This window comes from Pantherophis guttatus, chromosome 1 (genome assembly GCF_059756535.1).
Source record: "Pantherophis guttatus breed Tessera chromosome 1, ASM5975653v1, whole genome shotgun sequence".
NCBI lineage: Eukaryota > Metazoa > Chordata > Lepidosauria > Squamata > Colubridae > Pantherophis > Pantherophis guttatus.
Window position 1 is genome coordinate 328,949,889 of NC_142063.1, and position 19,946 is coordinate 328,969,834.

The following is a 19,946-nucleotide window of genomic DNA, read 5'->3' on the forward strand; positions in this document are numbered from 1 at the left end:
TCTCTTCTAAAACAAATCTAATGCAAATTTTCCAAATTGGTACTTTCCAGATTGTGTTGAGACTCCAACAAGCAACATTTTCTATTGAAAATATTGGAATGTTAGCATCCCAACATATATGAAACCATCAGATTAGGACAGATAGATCTAAATAGCAATCTCTTTTTTTGCTGACACATACAGCATCTGAGAAAATATGCAAGAGCAATGCACTGGAGTAATATAATGAATAACTAAATTAGGTTATCAGCTCCTTTTAACCATAACAAAATTGAACTTCCGGATTCAATAAGTGAAAACTTATAAACAGCTGAGGGTGGAGGTCAGGAGAACTACTGTGGCAACTACAGGAAGTGGGAGCTGAATTAGATAGATCTGTATTCTAATCCAGGCTTTTCCTAGGTCCTTAAAAGGTAACATATTTTGTGCCCATACCTTTGCATGGATCTGAGCTTGAGGCCATTTAAATTTTAACCCACTGCATCTTTTAGGGTAAAAGAGAGGCACCACCGGGGAAGACCACATAGTTGTTCTCCAACTTCAGCCAAACACTCCAGACACAACTCTGAACGAAAGAGGAGTCTATCTCGAAGCAGTTCCTGGAGCTCCAGCCGGTCTCCATCAAAATCCCGATCCCGATCTCGGGAGAAGAGAGCTGGGCGCAGCAGGACTCGATCGGGATCACAGAAAAAAATAACAAGCAGCAGGTATGGAGGCTGCAGTCCCTACTTCTAACAAGGTGGGGAAAATGATAGTTCTTGCCTGAGAACTTTAGGGGCATTTTTAATGCATTCCTTTTCATTGATTTTAAAAAAAATTTGCTCATACTATGATTTGAAGTATATAAAATGGTAAGAAAGTTACCATTGCTTTTAACAATTGTGCATTTTGCGTACACAACAAACTGAGGAACAAATGCAGGACTCTTTATGATGCTTCTTCCAAGCCATGATTAATACCTGTACACATATTACTTGGTTCAAAATATAAATATATTTAGTCTAATCTGTCCTGTTCCTCTCAAGTTTGCAGAATGGAGAAAGCAATGGTAATTGTCGTTTTTAACAGAGCCCTTCCTGGTGAGTTGCATGCTCATCTGGTGTGAGCTATGGTCCATTAAGAAGAGACCCCATTGCTGTTCTGGTGAAAATTAAGGGCTGGGTCAGACCTCAAAACCAAGAAAGTTACGTGGTGGTTCTTCCAAGCAGATTTCTTTATTGTTCCATGTCTATACACAGAATCTTGCCAAACTGAAGTGTCCATACTATCTACATTATTCATATACTCTGAAAACTATTAGGAAGTGGCTAATAGTAATAGTGAATACCCCTTTTCTCTCACACAAGCTATTTGAACTGAGCTGCGTCTTACTCCTCTGGAATGCACCCTCTCCTCCCTGGGGATCTCTGGCCCACTACTTTCCACCACAGGTTATGAACACAATGCAGGAGAAGGGAACAATGGTTCTAGAGTGAATTAGAGATGAGTTGGACAGATTGTCATGTAATAAAACTCAGATAATTAAATTAAACTTTATTAAATTCTACGGCACCAAAGCATCTGCTCAGTTCCTTTATTTCTGCAGTCTACCACTGCAGAAATTATAAAGTGTTGAAAGAGTTCCAGATTTGCACACTCTTTTGTACCATTTTCACTGGGTCTATTAAAGAATAAAGTCTATTAAAATGCTGCTTTTTAAAGATATTGGGAAGTTGGTTTTGTTTTTGTTTTTATTTTTTTCAGAAATAAATTGCTTTTTCAATTCAGGCAATAGTAGCCTTCTGCAGTGCAGTTTTAGCATTAATATTTTATAAGTAAGGAGAGACATTTGGACATAGACAGTACATAAACATGTAAAATAAATGTTATATCAGTGTTTCAGTGTGGGTTTGTTTCTAGGCCTGGTGGGAACTTGATTATTTTACCTACAACGCTTAGCCCAGGATGTCCACAATCTCATAACCTGAACTCCTCAAGTCCAGTGTGTCTTAAATATGTATGGAAGTAGCATTTAAATGGGATTGTTTTTTTTAACAACTAGAGAGAAGGAAAATGAGCCACGAACACGTCATAGTGACACAGAACCAACCCGTGCCCGACGACGTTCCCGCAGCTACTCCCCCATCAGAAAGAGAAGGCGTGATTCGCCAAGTTTCATGGAGCCTAGAAGAATCACTAGGTAAATATTAGATTCTCCATTCCTATGGCAAGCCCCTGAACCAGGGGTAAAATCCAGCAGGTTCTGACAGGTTCTGGAGAACCGGTAGCGGAAATTTTGAGTAGTTTGGAGAACCGGTAGCGGAAATTTTGAGTAGTTCGGAGAACTGGCAAAAACCACCTCTGGCCCCAGAGTTGGGTGGGAATGGAGATTTTGCAGTATCCTTCCCCTGGAGTGGGGTGGGAATGGAGATTTTGCAGTATCCTTCCCCTGGAGTGGGGTGGGAATGGAGATTTTGCAGTATCCTTCCCCTGCCACGCCCACCAAGCCACGCCCCAAGCCACACCATGCCCACCAAGCCACGCCCACAGAACCGGTAGTAAAAAAAATTGGATTTCACCACTGCCCTGAACATGTGGGACAAAATTTGTTATTTACAGCAGATCTTGGAAAAAAGCTTTTGAGTTTCATAGAATTCTTTTTCAAACAGAATGTAGAATAAAAAATTGAAAAATAAAATAAAATGCTTGTAGAGTTCATGGCAGATAATTGCTGATCTGAGAACTTGCAAAGTGTACAAATGCAAATTGATTTCAGAAGAATTAAGGCATTCTCTGAAATTTTTAGAAATCTGGTCCTATTTAGTGATTTAAAAATTCCTTGATCTGTATTATCCAAACATCTACCTTTCCAGAGGTAACAATACAGCATATGCCTAGCACTCACAGATTTCACTGGAAACAGATTTACATGACCTGCTTCATATAGAAAAATATCCTAAAAGATTAATATTCTTCAATTTAATGTCTGCAGCTAAAAAAGAATACATCCAAAAACATTGTACTAACAGTAGCATTATATAAAAACCAGCCTATGTTGAAGAAACTTGACATTAATAAGTAGTACAATTAAGTCAAGAAATTTGCATGTGGCAAATTTATCTCTATCTGTTTGGGGAAAATTCTACGGAGTAAAATCATCATAAAATAATATCTCAGCATTAATAAAATGTTGTTTGAAAGCCACCTGGTCACTTAGGTGTGATGGGCTGTTTAGAAATTTGATAAAATAAAATAATAACATAAATGAAATAAAATATAAAATAAAATAAAATTGAAAGAGTTCCAAAAATAAACATTAGGAGGTTTATTCAACTAGTATTGAGACCAAACAAATAAAGATGACTGTGAAATTTAGCTGGATGTTACCATATTATATTTTCAGAAATTTATATAACATTTTCATAGTGTATTGCACTTATACAGATAATATTGGCATTAATGGAAACATTTTTATTTAAATTATTTAGCATTTAAAATATTTTCATCTCTGAAAGATGCATAGGCATCTACAGGGGAAGAAGAGGAGGCACTGGGGGCTTGAGATACATTCGGACATCTATTGGGGTAAAGGAGGTTAGAGTTTCCAGCAAAAGATATAACTAAAGGTCTTATCTTTTTTCACTCTTATCTAGAACTTGCCTCTGGTACAATGTCTAACTCCATAGAGCAGTCAGCCCCAAACCTGACTATGTTCACAATTTGCACATGTATTTGAGTCCGTGTTGTTCCTGCATGTCTACTGAGTTCTTTGTCTAGAAAAGCTTTTGCTTTACCTGGCATACAGATAGTTTTCGACTTATAACCACAATTGGAACCAGATTTTTTTGTTGTTAAACAGGGCAGTTGCTAAGTGAGTTGTGCCCAATTGTATGATCTATTCTACAAGAGTTGTTAAGTGAATCACATCAGCTAAATGAATCACACAGTTGTTAAGCAAATCCAGCTTCCCCCGTTGACTTTGCTTTGTTGGGAGTTGCTGGTAAGGTCACAAACTGCAATCACATGATCCCAGCATACTACAACCCTTGTAAATACATAATGGTCACCAAGCGCCTGAATTTGGACGATGTAATTTTGGGGATGCTGCAATGATCATAAGTGCGAGAATCAGTTGTACGTCACTTTTCTCAGTGCTGTTGTAACTTTGAGCAGTCGCTAAATGAAAGGTTGTAAGTCGAGGACTACCTGTACTAAGTTCTCTATTCCTTAAAAAAAGAAAAAGTCCACATATCTTCAAGCAGCTAAGGCTGAGAAACCCTGTTTTAAAAGCTTTGGTCTGTAATGTCTGATAGACCTTGACTTTTTGCATTAACCTGTCAGTTGTGTTTCTCTATAGAAAATATACAGGAAACATATTCGGGGGCCCAAATTCCCAAAATGGTTATTACAGAGAGTCAGTCAGTCTGCTTTTTCCTTCTTCCTTCCAGGTTCTTTTTTTTTTCCAAATTACACAGAAGCAAACCATGAGTCAAACTAAAGTTAAATGTAAAGCTAATTCATTCACTCACAATATTGGTTTGATGTAATTCCTTTAGTTGCCTTTCCAAACTCAGATTACTCCAGATCTCTCCAACTAAAAATCCTACCAGCTTCAGTCGTGTGACTAGGATAATGGGATTTTTACTCCAGTATAGTTGGAGGACATCAGACTGGGGAAGTGTGCCTTAAAATTAACTTCACTCCCCTCTGCCTCTTCTTCCTCCCTTCTTCCTCTCTTCAGTTGCAACCAGCACTTTATAAACTCATAGGTTATTATCAAGGAATTTGGAAGTTTTTCTAATCAACTAATATAAGCTGGCCAGTGTCAACTTATTGGGCATATGGGTAGCATATAACTTATACATAATTAAATAAAATATTTTGATTCACAAGTTTATCTTTTTCTGCATACATGACACCTACAATGTAGAATATTTAAAAGTCACTTTCTTATTACTTCCTTAATAATCACTACTCCCTCAAACTCACTATTGGAAGGAGTTCAGCTTTGCAGATTTATGAAAACCTTTAGTCAAATCTAAAAGGCAACTGAGCTCTATTGTGCTCATTATTCTTGTGCAAATGTAACTCCCTTCACTTACCAGTTCCCCACTTGTTCTTGCTGTCTTCTGCTTTGCTCCCCCCACTGTCAAAGATGCAAATCTCTCCTTTTCCATCCTCTTTCAAGGTTCTTCCTGAAGAAACTTCAAGTGAAGCCCATAACGGCAGGGCTGGGTTACCATGGTAACATTCTCCTCCATCAGAAACCTGCTGTGTGTCCTTGAATCCATCACTTTGTGAAGCTTTGTAGAGCTATGCTTTACCATCCTCTCTCTCTCTCTCTCTCTCTCTCTCTCTCTCTCTCTCTCTCTCTCTCTCTCTCTCTCTCTCTCTCTCTCTCTCTCTTGTCTCATTAATAATGAAGCTAGGATGATGAGTATATCAGTTCAAGTGTTGCTTTGATTGGTATCTAATGGCTGAGAAAATTATAGATGGGTTTGGTGTTGATGAAACAAGTTGGTTTCTTTCTAGACCCTCCTATCTTCCTCACACATTTCATGTTCTCCACAGGGTATTGCTTCACCTTCACGTTCCGACATCAGGAGAAGTTTATCTGGCTGCAGATGGGAAGAATGGGACTTTTTCTTGTCCTCTAAGATTAGAGGACTGGATGAAAAAAGGGCTACATTTTTCACATATTTTAAAAATTGCCCCCTGGGAAATTTCTCTGTCTCCATGCTTTAGTGACAATTTGTCAAAAGGGTGAAATGTTTTGAATTTCAAAAAATAGGAAACATGGCCCTCCTTCTGTGTGATTTTATGACATGTGAAATTAAATCTGCCACTATGACATAATGCTGATTCCATGATCTCTGACTGGTTTATTTTCATAGTCAGTAAGGGCAAAACATTGCAAACAGAGGTAAGTTTTGAAGTGGTATAAATAATTATTTTCTCTTCCACTCCTTTTTCATATGAAAATTACTCTCTAACAAAATGTCTATTGCTGAAGATGATACATATATGCCTTTGAGTCAGCATTGACATTTGGCAACTGCCTGGATGTTTCTGAAGTTTCTGACGTTTTCTTGGAAACCTAGGGCAGCCTAGGGCTGCAAGGATATGATTGGCCCAAGGTCATCCACTTGGCTTCATGTTTAAGGTGGGACTAGAACTCATAGTCTCCTGGTTTCTAGCCTGATACCTTAATCTTTATTATACACCAAACATTCCCAAGATATCAAATGAGTTCCTTAGGCCTAAATCTATGTTGAGCAAAACAACTAATTGACTTCCTATCACCCTGCAATTGGGGGCAATTTAACATACATCTAGACTGTCTAAGCAATTTGGGCACACCTTGCAGCATTGAGTAGCCATTAATTTGCATCCAGCCCAAGAGAGAGAGATTCTCTCTTGTGCAACATAACAGTACTGTGAGCCTAGCTTTAGTAGAGATCTACATTCAGAATAAAGAAATTATCTGTATATCACCCATAGAGATATCTAAACTGGCCTGCAATGCAAGAAAAGTAATGAAAATTCAAGTGGAATCTAAAATGTTCAGAATGACTCTGAGGTGCATGTACCAGGTTATCTGAAACTGGGGGAATCTGAAGATTTATTGGAGTGACTGAAGGCAGTTTCACACATACCAATGTCCACAGAAGGGTTGCAAGTGTAAATACACACCATCAATCTAACTGATCTCATGCCACCCCCAGTATATTCAGTATATAGTCTATTCACTCATTTAATTGTTTTATTCAATGCAATCAAGGTATGCCTGATCCAGGACACTTCCAACTGTTTGCACTGAGCCTTTATTCAAGATTCTGTGATTTAGATCAATGATTCTTTCAGCCCAAATTAACAGGCTTGAAATTATAATATTTAAATTATATATACCCTGGCTTGGGACTGTAGTCAATGTTTATAGTTAGTATCTCTTGGGACTTTAATTCTGTGGACAATTATGGGTGGGCTTTTGGCCAGGAAATAACACTTCTTTAGGGAAAGGCAGTGCTGCTTCCAGGAAAAAGTCTGCTTCTAACTAACACCTAACCTCTGTTTTTTACAGCTTTAATTCTCCAGTGTCTCCTGCAAATCACAAACATTATTAATTCTTTCACATTTGGTTGTTTTAGCTGGCTAATCCAGGACTAACTACTGGCGGGGCAGCAGCTTTAGCACTGAAGAGTCCAGTTTAATAAGAGGAGGTGTTTAGGAAGAGTTACAAGTCCACTTAGTCAGATCATACCAGATAAAAAGGAACAAATATGGAAACGTTGTAGTTTAATCTTAAACAATTGCAAATTCTATTCTCCATTGTTTGCATTAAAAAAATAATAAATTATGAACTGAACATTTGAAACTCCTGTTAGAAGATTTCTACATATTATCATATTTATTTGCTATATATCCCATCTGACTTTATTTTAGAAAAGAAATTTCAGTTTAAAAAATGAATGGGAAGTGAGCAAACTTAACAAAACACTTCTAAGAATTAATATGGTGACATCATGATCATCAGGGCTGTCCTCTGTTCCAAGTTTTTAAAGCTGTCCTCTGTGCTAAAGCCAACGCCCCCTCCCCCCTCAGTTCCATTCACTTCATATTATTATTATTATTATTATTATTATTACCAAGGTATGAGACTTTTTCTTTTTCTTCCTCCAGTGCTCGGAAGCGTCCAATCCCCTATTATCGACCCAGCCCTTCCTCTTCCAGCTCACTTACCAGCTACTCCTACAGTCGCAGCCGCAGTCGCAGCTATGACAGCTACAGCAGCAGCAGGAGCCGGACTCGCACCCAGAGCCGCAGTCCAAGCTACAACAGCCGAAGCAGTTCTGAGAGCACTGGATTTTGAGCAACCCCTGCCAGCCACTTTGAGGAATGAGCTGGTCCAGCTTTCTCTCCAACCTGTCTCCATCCCCTTTTTCCAGGCATGGCCCAACTTAATTCCTCCAACAGGGCTTGTCTCTGTCATTTCTCTGGTCCCTTCAGGGACTCATCCTGGCATTTCTGGAGATGCTAGATGTGTCCCGTGGGCAAGGGCCTTATGAATTTGGGCCCAAACCTTAAGTGGGGAGTCAGAAATTCTGTAAGCAGGACCCATGGGCCCCAGGGAAAACCATGAAGCTACCTTTGAAAATGCACCTCAGCAGAGAGGATGAAAAACTCAAACAGGATGTGACATTTTAGTGTGGCTCAAGTCTCTCCCAGCGAGGACTCAAATCTATGGCTGCTTACATGGAGGAGAGGCACATTGCTTTCATTTAATTCTTTAATTTCTACCAATAAAAGGTAGAAAGAATTCTCCAGAGGAATAATGCACCTATGATTCCATAAGATAAGTAGAACAAATGAACAAATTTCAATTCCAGCAAAGAACTTTGGATGCCGGAAAAGGAAGAAAAGCGGGAGTGGGGGCGGGAGGGCTTTTTAATTTCTTGTTCTTGTTTTCTTAACAAACAGGCCACAGAAGATTCTTCCTTGGGGTTGACTTTTTAATTTATTTCTTGCAGATATTTATTTCAATTTTGGTACCAACTGAAGTTTGGGGTTTAATTTATTTGGACAAAAAGGAGATGGGTGGGAATGGGCATAACTCTGTCATGTTCATAGGGGAAGAAAAAGCTCTGATAGCTGTCAAAAATTGAGGTGGATGTATGGAGAAGAAGGAAGGAAAAGAAAGGAGGGAGGGAGGGAGGGAGGGAGGAAGGAAGGAAGGAAGGAAGGCAGGCAGGCAGGCAGGCAGGCAGGCTTCACAAGGATGCAGAGATAAATACTGGATTTTCAGTTTTTAAAAGAGGGTCCACCTCTGTGGGCCTAAAACCAGCCACAGCCTAATTGCAACACCCTGAGATTATTGGATATGGTCACCAATAACAAATGCCAAGCACTTCCTGGTAGATGCTGTCACCTGCAGAAAATAATTTGATTTCAGGTGTATTTGTTGAAAAGGTCCAAGTGATACTTCTTGATTTTTCCCTTCCTAATACTTTGGATAATTGCTGCTGAGCGCAAACAATGAAGAGCTAGCTGGACAAATAGTCTGAACTGACACAGGATACTATCCCCTGCCCCATGATAGCAGGCTGGCTGAAAAGCCCAAGGGTTGTTGGAAATGGCAGACTGTCAGCCTGATGTAGTATAAAAAAGCACTTTGTATGAATATTAATCTACACACCTCGAGCTCTTGAACTTGGATGACAAGTTCTTCAATCAGCTAAACAAAACCAGAAGAGAGAGAGAGAGATTGAGAGTTGCTAGTCATACAGGTGAGCTGTCCTAGAATTGGCTCTAATGTAATTTAGAGCACAACCAGGTACCTTCCTTGCAAACCATGTCAAAACTCAGTTAAGTTTACAGTATACAAATAATAGCTTTAATGCAAAATGCCCAAATGGGCATAAAGCGCAGCCTTCCCAAGAGATTAACCTGTCCCTGATCATGCCAAGCTGTAGGGCAGAGTTCCCCAACCTTTCCGGCCTTGTGGACCAGAGGAGGTGGGGGAGAGAGGGGATGGTTCCAGACGAGCGGGCGGCAAGCGGATGCATGTACACAGTTCCATTTGCACTAGCAGTGTGCACACACGCCTGCCGTTCATGCAAATGGAGTGCACATGCACATGTTCGCTGCTCCTCATGTGTGCATGTGCGCACTTGCAGGCTCGCCCACTGTTTCGATGGCCCGGTTGCAAACACATCACATCACCCCAGAAGTTGGGGGCCCCTGCTGCAGGGGATGGGGGCAGGGAAGAAACATACATCTATAGGATTTCCTATACATTTTATACATGTACCTATACGATTTCCTTGGCAACCCTTTGAAATCTATTAAGAACCTTTCAATCAAGTCAAAGATATTTCTAAAAAACATGATATAAAGAGGACTGATAATCTGAAAAATTGAATATTAAAATAGCTGAAGATATGCAGAATAGAGGAACAGAAATATTGGTAGATCCTTTGTTAGCATAATAAAAATAAAATGAAGGGTCTATCACATCTGTGGAAGCATTTTTTTTTTTTATTGCAGCACTTCTCAATCTCTGGAAACTTTAAAGTGTGTGAACTTTGACTCCCAAAATTCCCCAGCCAGCCTGCTGGAAATTCAGGGAGTTGAAGCCCACACATTTTAAAGTTGTTGAAGCTCAAAACTGTTGAAGTTGAGAAACACTGCTGTATTGGTTAAGTTTTCTCTGTTCCATAGATATGAAATCTGCAAATCATCCCATTTAGTTTTAAGGTTTCACTCCAGAAGTTGTTCCTGTAGAAACTGGAACAATTAATTCTGGCCTATAGCCATTCCAAAGCCAAAACAAGGTAGACATTTTGAAAGACCTTTGTCATACAAATTTATAGGCTTTTTATCATCCTCCAGTTTTTTAAAAGCCCTCGGCTTTTAACAGCCAAATTTTAGACTCCAATATTTAGACTCCAGTATTTTGAAATTCAGTGTAGAAATATTGGGGGATGGGGTATAGTTGATAGATTGACAGTGGACAGTATATTTTGGCAAAATAATTCTTTCTGTGGCCCTGAAACCTTTATCATTTTGAACCTGTTTAGTCAGTCTGAGTTAGAAAATGTTTTGAAGGAAAGTGACTTCTGTTTATCTCTGTTTTTAAGTGGCACACCAAGTACCTCTGGGATTGTGGAGATCAAGCACTGCCAGGCACAATTATAAGATAAAAGAAAGTCTGGTTTGGTTGACAAAATGAAAGGAATAACGGGCTCCATTTTTAAAAAATATGGTTTGAGGTTTCTCTGTTTGCAGAACAATTCCCTGTCTAGTGTTCAACAATTTATATTCTTAATGTTTTTATAAGTGCTTGGGAAGGAGGGCAGGCAATGAATTTGGTCAAAACTTCTCCCATTAAATCACACACAGCCTTTGTGTGGGTTGGCACTCTATGGCCAATTTGACAATATTAAACATTGATTAATGGCCAGCAGTTTCCAAACCAAGTTAACAAGGACTGCAACCACAGTGCTCCTCCCCATTAGTGCATTCTCTCTGGCTTTCTAGTTTCTATAACAGCAAAACCCAGCCAGCAGTAATGAACAGAAAAAAATGGTTTATCAGGGAAAATGTTCAGTCTTCCTAGTATTCATTGGGCATCTCTGCAAGAAATAGCAAACAGGAACAAAATATGTTGTAGAAAATCTCTCTCTTCCTCTCTCTCCCTCTCTCTTTCTAGATTGTGAGTTAAGCTGTAGATTCAATGATCTGGTTCAATTATAATAAAATGTACAATATCTATATTGTAATGGAATCTCCATCATGAAATAGAGTCCTTGCTCGGGGATTGGACAATGTCAATGAAAAGCCATAAGTCAGCGGCAGAAACCATGCTTTGCATGGAAAAGTCCAAGGTTTAATACCAATGGGTGGAAAAAGAGCTGGGGGAAAAAAACCTTGATCTGAGATTGAGGAGCTGCTGCTAGTCGCTTTAGGCAAAACCGCGCTCAATAGCCTGACTCATTGCCAAAGACTATTTCAAAGATATACTCAAATATATATCCAGATATGTGTGCAAAGAATTCCTCTCAAAACCCTGGAGGGCAACCATAAAGATATAGAATTGGGAGTGGAACCCGAGACCTTGCAACGAGAAGTCCTTTGCAGTCAGCAGAAGTCTTTCATAGTAGGTGTCTAAAAGTGACAGGCGGTAATAGCAATAGCACTTAGACTTATATACCACTTCACAGTGCTTTACAGCCCCCTCTAAGAGGTTTTCAGAGTCAGCATATTGCCCCTAACAGTCTGGCTCCTCATTTTACTGACCTTGAAAGGATGGAAGGCTGAATCAACCTTGAGTAAGCATTCATTAAGAGCCAATGAGATATGTACGTGTTTGTGCATAAGTATCCCACCTACTGGACAAGTGAGTCCATCAGCTGCCCAATTTTAGAATCCGGTAAACTCACTGAGGGTGGTATGTTGTTGTTTTTTTACCAAATTTCTACATCAATATTAATCTGTTGAAATATTTAAGCATGTTCAAACACCAAGTAAAATTTCCATAAATATCTTAGAGTTTATAGGAAGTGTACGATACTTATTTCAGCTAAATGAGTAACTTCTTAACTTTCCAAACTTTTTTACTGCATTAATGAATTCTAGTACACAACTTTCATAATAATAAGATATCAGCATGGAGTAATAATTGGTGTTCAATTCCAGCTGGTTTTATGCCAGGGCTTTCTTTCTATTGCCTGAACAATAGTCCCAATATCAAATTAAATGTAAGAAGATAGAGATAAGGCACATCCTCAATAAAAGTATATCCTTTATTGCAGGTTCCAATTCTTTTATCAAAATGATGAAAGTGTATGATGTCACCATGAATTTACAAAAGGACCAAAGCTTGAATCACAATAGCATAATTGCATCATTTCTTCCCAGTTCATGGATGCCTCTGATCCTTGATGACATTAGAACAAAACATAAAAAGGCGAGGAAAATTCTATTTGTGATAATCCTGGATGAAGGATTGGAATACATTTTATTTAAAAAAGGACTTTTTCATTGGAAATAGACATAACAGTAAAAAAAATCTAAGAATTTTGATTAATATTATTGCCTGGAGTCTGGACAAGAACCAGTTACTCCAAAGAGGAAATCTCCTACCCTTTGGTTATTAATATTTATTAGTTGAGTTTACAACACATGAATTCCTATGAGAGCTTTAGCTTTATTTGCAAATGAGATTTCTCTATATATTGGTAGTAAAACCTTTTTATGATTCTCACATACATTTTATAATGGAAGGAACTGTCAAGGGAGCTGGAAGCTGATTGCTTTGAAAAAGTGGAACCTGAAATACATGTGTTTATTAGAAGGAAAGTTAAAGTTCCAACACAGGAACTCCAACAAGTACTCTACTTTCAAATGAGAGACCAATAAAAAGCAATTTCCAGAGCACAAAATGTTTGTTGGTTACCTCTCCTTCTTTCTTGAACCTCCTGTTTTGTGAAGGAAGGAAAGTTTTCACTTGTTTGTTATTTTTTATTTATTTATTTTTTATTTTATTTATTTATTTGTCGAGTACATATTAGATAATATATATAAGTATAAGCATGAATTGAATACATAAAATGAATACAATTAAAGGGAACATTAGGACAGGGATGGTAGGCACGCTGGTGCTCTTATGCACGGCCCTTAAGGACCTCTTAGGAATGGGGTGAGGTCAACAGTAGCCAGTCTTAGGTTAAAATTTTGGGGGTTTTGGGATGAAACCACAGAGTTCAGGTAGTGCATTCTAGGCATTTACCACTCTGTTGCTGAAATCATATTTTCTGCAATTGAGTTTGGAGCGGTTCACTTTTTTATTTTTTATTTTGATAACTGATGCCCTTTTTAATTTGTAACATAAATCCATATTGGATCCAACATCAGCTGCAAAAATTTCTACTGCACAATATCAAATAACTGTTGTATGTCCAACTAGACTGCCAACTACAGATTCAATTTTTTTAGAAGTATAACAAAAGTATATCTAAAATGAATATATAGTATAAAATATATATAAAATATCTGCTGCTCTATTTAAGTCATGTTAGCATTTTATGAAATTATATTGAGCAAACAAAGATAATTTTCTCTGTAGTTTGGGTTCAGAATAAAAATTTTGGCAAAATATATTTAACAAAGAAATTGGATAATTATTTGCAAAATTAGCAAGCAAGTTCCAGTTGCATAGACCTTGTTAGAAGAAGTTATGAAAAATTATTCAAAACTCATTTTTATAAGCTTTTATAAACTTCCAATTAAAGTAAAAATATTTATTTACTTATAGTCAATCTAACTAGAGTTTAAGTATATCGCAATAGGAAAAAAATCACACCATTAAAATAAAACTAATTATAAAAATGAAAACAAAACAACTGTGACCCAAAAAACAATTATTACAGGTAGTCCTCAACTTACAACCACATTTGGAATAACAATTTCCATTTGCTATGTTGGCAAGGTCATAGATGGTGATCATATGATCCTGGGACTTTACAACCATCATAAATGCATGCCGGTTGCCAAGTAGCCAAGTTTTGATCACATGACCATGGGGATACTAGTAAGTCACTTTTTCCAGTGCCACTGTAACTTTCAACCATTACTAAGCGAATGGTCATAAGTCAAGGACTACCTACTATATATATCCATATCCATAGTGGAGGGTTTCACCCATCACCAATTTATTCAAGGCTCTGTAGAGGAGCCAGGTTTTAATGACTTTTTGGAAAACCAATATCATAACCATCAGGGCCAGGAACTTTTCCTGTTTGTATGGATTTAAACAAATCTTTTATTTCATCTAGAAATGAAGGAACTGTTAGCTAAACAATGTGGCCATAGGTAATCATAGATAAGAGTTATTTTAATTAATTTTATTCCATGTAATTATGGCTTAGTATTATAAAATAGATGATAAAAATGTAAAATTTGCTGATGAGAGTTATTACCTATTTTGCCCTGAGCATCCTTAATAGAAATTTTTGTTGTTGCTGTTTCAGACAAGAAACCAGTAATTTCCCCTCATTCTCAGTATCTTTTCATTGTGCAATTCAGTTAATATTCTGTATCAAGTGCATTAAAATATTGTTCCAATTGACAAAAAGAATTATTATAAAAGGAGGGATAAAAAGCATAGCATAAATTAAAAGTTCCTCAATTTATTTTCCCAAAGTTCCTGTTTAGGTTTTTTTTTTTATTATTCCTATTTAGTTTCATTTTCCATGGCATAATGCAATAATACATCAGTGGAAATATTTAAATACATCCCTAAAAATCTTCCCAAACTCCCATTAAAATTGACAGATTCACATTTAAGAAATGTTTTTTTTAAATATTTTATCTCTTTTATTAAAAAATTTAAATACCATCTTCCAAAAGTAGGATGAGTCTTTTCTCGTAATAATTGAGAAAGTTATAGAGCCATGATTGGATATTGTAACAGCATCTATATTCATCTATTTGATTAACTAAGGATCATGCTTCTAAAAATAATCAGGTTGAGAACAATGTATATATGTACAGGAATTAAATTTAGCTTGAATAGAATTACAATCTAACAAAATCTCTAAAATCTCTGATCCATAGCTAAATTTAAAAAGATAATCAATGTAGAACATCTGGAACATCTAGCATATATACAACATAGGACCATAGTAATTAATAAAATTTCTCTCTCTCTCTCTCTCTCTCTCTCTCTCTCTCATTGCAAACTTTACTGAATAGCTTTCACTTCTGAATTGTTTGTAGAAGCCTCTTGGAAAAAATACCTTTTTACTCCAAGTATCTAGCTTCCTAAATGCAGCATATATCTCATATTTCAGATTTTAAACATTTTACAATAGGACTTGGGATATATCCTGAATGAAAAAGGAAATCTACATAATGAGAAATTTTCATTTCAAATGCAATTATTTTAAAAAAAACTTTGCATAAATATTTCTCTTTAAAGACTGCTATTGGCTATATTGGCTATATATTGGCTATAAGGAATCTTTAAACATATACAGTAAATTACGGTATGTCTACAACAGAACCTATAAATAAGCCATTCCATTTGAACATTTTTCGACACTTTCAACATCTGTGGCACATTATCAGAATGTTTAAGTTGAATAATTTCGTGTGATTCAGACACTAAAGTTCTAAGACATCACATCTGTGCTTCCACTCCAAAATGAATTCAGAATCCCTCCACTTTTAAAAGAAAGCTTTTCCAGATAAAGTGTACTTCTTTGGGCAAAGGAACACATTGATAGCTATTCTTGTCTAGTTGAACCCCTGATAGTGTGACATCTTGTCTAGCCATCAGCTCCATTCGCATTAAATTCATACAGCTCTGAATACATATTTTTGGCCCCACTTTGGGTATTGGTGGAATTATTAAATATATTTGTGGCAACGCTACCAAAAACTCTTCTTTGCTTCCCAATTTTTTCTTCCTGTTTTTTAAACTTGTTTTATTGAGTTATGTTGGAATAGGTAAAAGCAGAAAATTTGTTTTCAATGAGCCTATCTGTGCTGTTTCAAAGACTCCCAAATTGCCCCTCCTTCCTATTCTGATTTAAAAAGCCTCAAGTGAACTTTTTATAAAGCAGGAAAGAGACACATCACAAAGATAAAGATAATTTTGCAATTACAGAGATTTTTCATTCTCATACAAGAAGTACAAGAAGTAACATCCTGTCCATGAAAATTTCTTTAATACTTTCTCCATGGTAAAATAATAATAATAATTGAAAATAATTGCTTTTCATCAGAGTGAATGGAAATAATCAGGAAGAAATTATATGAAAGATTGATCACATTCAAGAAAACTGAAATGCAAAGTGACACTGAACAAATTAAACAAGAATAAGAACTACAAAATAGGCCTTTTTGTTTTTTTAAAGAATAGTTTAGAAGTAGACAATACTTTATACTAAAGGTCAAAATTAAAGATACTGAATTTAACTGGAAATAGAGGCAATCACACTATTACTGAGCAATCCACAAGCTTATTTAACAAAGACTTCTACTTTTATGCCCTCACTCAGGGAAGACAGTGAAAAATGAGACCTAATCACATAGGAATGTATCATCCTCCTTCATTTCTTTTCACAAAAGGGGAATTTGGCTACATCTGTGTCTAAAATGTGAGAAAAAAACTTTTATGAATCCACTTAAATAGCCACCAACTCAGTTGTCTTCAAGGAAATCATCCGTGCCATGCATTCTGGAAGACAGAAGTTCCACTGTGTTCATGCTAATGAGAACAGAGGCTCCTATAAAATCAGAGCAAAAGTCCACTTAGCTCAGTGTCCAGTGGCCAAATCAGATGTTTTTGAAGATGCCAGAGAAGGCCTAATGAGTTGAAGCATTTGAAGCCCAAACATACTGCCTCAGCACAGCAAACGGTTCAGTCAACATAGAAAATAGCCACTAATTGTCAAATAGATTTTATGAATTTATCTACTACTATTTCAAAGTTAACTAATCCAATACTTGATACATCTTACAGCTGCTAGTTTGATATATTACGGATTGGATGGAAGATTCTTTTCTTCCAATTGTCCTAAATGTGCTATTCAGTTCTGGCTTGAAATGACATTTCCCATAGTATTTCATTCATATAGAAAAGAGGGTTTTTGGCACATCAGTGTTGGAAGCATAATAAAATAAATGAGAGATGATTTAATCAAAGTTGATTGAAAACTTAAAAGGACTTTTACACTGTACTTGGCAGCCAAGAAGGAAGTCAAATAACTTCACAATAGGTCATACGCATCTTTAAAAATACAGTTTAAAAAGAAATTGGCTAAATATCTCACATGCCCATGGTGATGTCATGACTACTTTGTCACTTTTCTACTAGGACAATTTTTTTTAAAAAAAAATTAAAACCATTGTCCTCCTGCCCTTCTTGCAGGGATGTTTCTTGGATGTGCAGTACCCAGTTGATTCTTGGGTGACAGAAAATGTTGGACTAAATGGGCTGTTGGTCTGATCTTAGGGATCTTAATCTTTAGAAAGTGTGATTCCTGGTTACAAGAATGAATTCACCACTGCACTGTACCGTGTTGTTCCTATAAAGAGAGGATAAAAATTTTCACTCCCGCTTGAGTGGGAGATTTCTATAGGAAAAAAACACAAATATACCAGTGACCAGAGACTGCTTGCTTATCTCCTCCTCATGCCCAACTGCATCACCATCCTCACATTAGATGGAGCACCTAGAAAAATGCAAGACGCGGTGGCAGAATTTGTGCAGAAAGATAAATAAGGGGTGATACAGACATAGCAGATACATTTGTGCAACATAGTAAGCTTGGAACTGTCACAAAAATTAATTTAGGCATGTAATTCTAATATATCAAAAAATTGTTAGGTTGGGAGAAGCTGCATTAAGGTGCTAGAATTGGTCGTTTTTTTTCAAATGCAGTAATGGGCTGAAAACTGACTACTGCAGGGAAGGAAAATATATATGTAAATAAAAATAAGATAGATCAGCTCTTAAACTAGGTCTTAGCAATCAATTACTGGGTCTAATGTCACAAGAGGGATTTGCCCCCATGTAAACTGGGGAGCTGACATGGAAAGCTTAATTGGTACAACCTGGGATGGACTTGTGTATGAAAGCACTGCTAGCTCAACTCCAATCTCAAAGGAGTATTCCTGGATTGCACAAGCTGATGTAGCAAGCCCAACCTATTCCGGCAATGGACAATGCCTTTGAATAGACAATCGACTTTTGAAAAACAGAAGTTAGGACTCTGTTGCTGTGTGCACATCTGGCCAGCAGGAGGAGATGAAGTCTACAGTTTCCACATATGTGCTGGAAGTTGTTTTGCATGTAAGCAGCTGTTGCTGCAGCATCTAATTTTCTTCTCCCCAAAACCATGCTGGCTTCTCCTAGCCTGCCCATGACACAATCAACTTTCTAATCTGCTTTAAAGCCTAGAGGGAATCAGATGCTGCTGCATGGAAGATAGGATCTGCCTAGTGAGATCGGAGGGATGTTATTTGCCATCTTCAAAGATGCTTTGAATTTATCATTGCTCTACAAGTTGAAGTCCACTTTCTTCAGGCTAGAGAACAGGGGCTGCCTACAATCACAGCCTTGTTCCAGCCTTTGATTCCATTCTCAACAGTTTAGTAACTATTTGAAGTTACAACAGCACACACACAAAAAAGTAGTTATAACCAGCCCTCACATTTACAACCCTCACGACATCCCCCACAGTCGTGTGTTCAAAATTCAGGCACTCGGCAGCTGGCATGTATTTATAATGGTTTCAGGGTCTTATGATCATCATTTGTGACCTTCCCAACTGGCTTCCAACAAGCTAAGTCAATGGGGGAAAGTCAGATTCAATTAACCATATGATTCAACCTAGAACTAAGGAGACATTTCCTGATAGAACAATTAATCAGTGAACAACTTACCTCCAAAAGTTGTTCCAATACTAGACATTTTTAACAAGAGATTGGACAGCCATTTGTCTGAAATGATATAGGCCAGGGTTTCCTGCCTGAGCCGGGGGTTGGACTAGAAGACCTCCAAGGTCCCTTCCAACTCTTGTTAGCCTGCATTCTGATTCACTTAACATCTACAGTGATTTGGTTAATAACAATGGCAGAAAAGTTGTATAATCAGGTGCAACTCACTTAACAACACATTGCATAGCAATAGAAATCCTAGCCACAGTTATGGTTGTAAATCGAGGATTACCTATATCTACAGAAACAACATTCAAACTCTCTTGCACTCAGCTTTCCTTCCCACTCTCCCTAAGTAGACTACCTGGTTTCTGCTGCTTCTGAGTGGGCCTGTCTGTCTCCAGATGTCCACTATTTTTATAATGGTCAGATGTGCTATCTTGTTTTTCACTGATTCTGTGGGAATTAATTATGACATTTTTAGATAACAGGTGACAAACCTTAACAGTGTTTCCACAAGCCTGTCTTTGGACAATGCTGGAATAAGGAGGGAAATAAAGGATTTTAACACAAGGCTATCTCATTTATGGGATAGCAATAGCACTTAGAGTTATAAACTGCTTTACAGTGCTTTACAGCCCTCTTTAAGCAGTTTACAGAGTCAGCATATTGCCCCCAACAATTTGGGTCCTCATTTTACCCACCTCAGAAGGATGGAAGGCTGAGTCAACCTTGAGCCTGGTGGGATTTGAACTGCTAAATTGCAGGCAGCCGGCAAGCAGCAGTACTGCATTTTAACCATCGCACCACCGAGGCTCAATGAAAACAAGATGGGTGCAGAGCAAGAAACATTATCAAGGCCTGCTTCCCTGTGATTTAATATAACTAGGAAAAGGTACTCAATTTCAGCAAAATATTTGATAAAAGTTCTGTTTGGTAAGCTAGTTATGTGTAAACTGAATGGCATGACAATTAAGTGGAAACACAGCTGATTTGAGAATCCTGTTCAGTGAGTGCTAATT

General features: G+C 37.5%; 1 protein-coding gene and 1 long non-coding RNA gene across 7 annotated transcripts in view; one reads left to right on the top strand and one right to left on the bottom strand.

Moving 5' to 3' along the window:
- SRRM3 (serine/arginine repetitive matrix 3) overlaps window positions 1-12,920 on the top strand; it is a 205,120-nt gene extending 192,200 nt beyond the window's left edge. For 4 of the 5 annotated variants that reach the window (XM_060693161.1, XM_060693166.1, XM_060693165.1 and 1 more), the window contains 3 exons: window positions 492-707; window positions 2,042-2,179; window positions 5,551-5,841. In XM_060693161.1, coding sequence (XP_060549144.1) covers window positions 492-707; window positions 2,042-2,179; window positions 5,551-5,746 — 550 coding nt within the window. In that variant the 3' untranslated portion in view covers window positions 5,747-5,841. Of the gene's footprint in view, window positions 1-491; window positions 708-2,041; window positions 2,180-5,550; window positions 5,842-7,659 lie in introns of those variants that run through there. The other variant, XM_060693164.1, reaches the window with a different exon arrangement.
- The window catches only part of LOC132712278 (uncharacterized), a 51,030-nt gene that overhangs the window by 1,358 nt on the left and 29,726 nt on the right, over window positions 1-19,946 (bottom strand). The window contains exon 4 of one of the 2 annotated variants that reach the window (XR_015731618.1): window positions 19,148-19,380. The exons of the other annotated variant lie outside the window; for it this stretch is intronic. This is a non-coding gene — a long non-coding RNA (uncharacterized LOC132712278). Of the gene's footprint in view, window positions 1-19,147; window positions 19,381-19,946 lie in introns of those variants that run through there. 2 annotated transcript variants of the gene reach the window in all.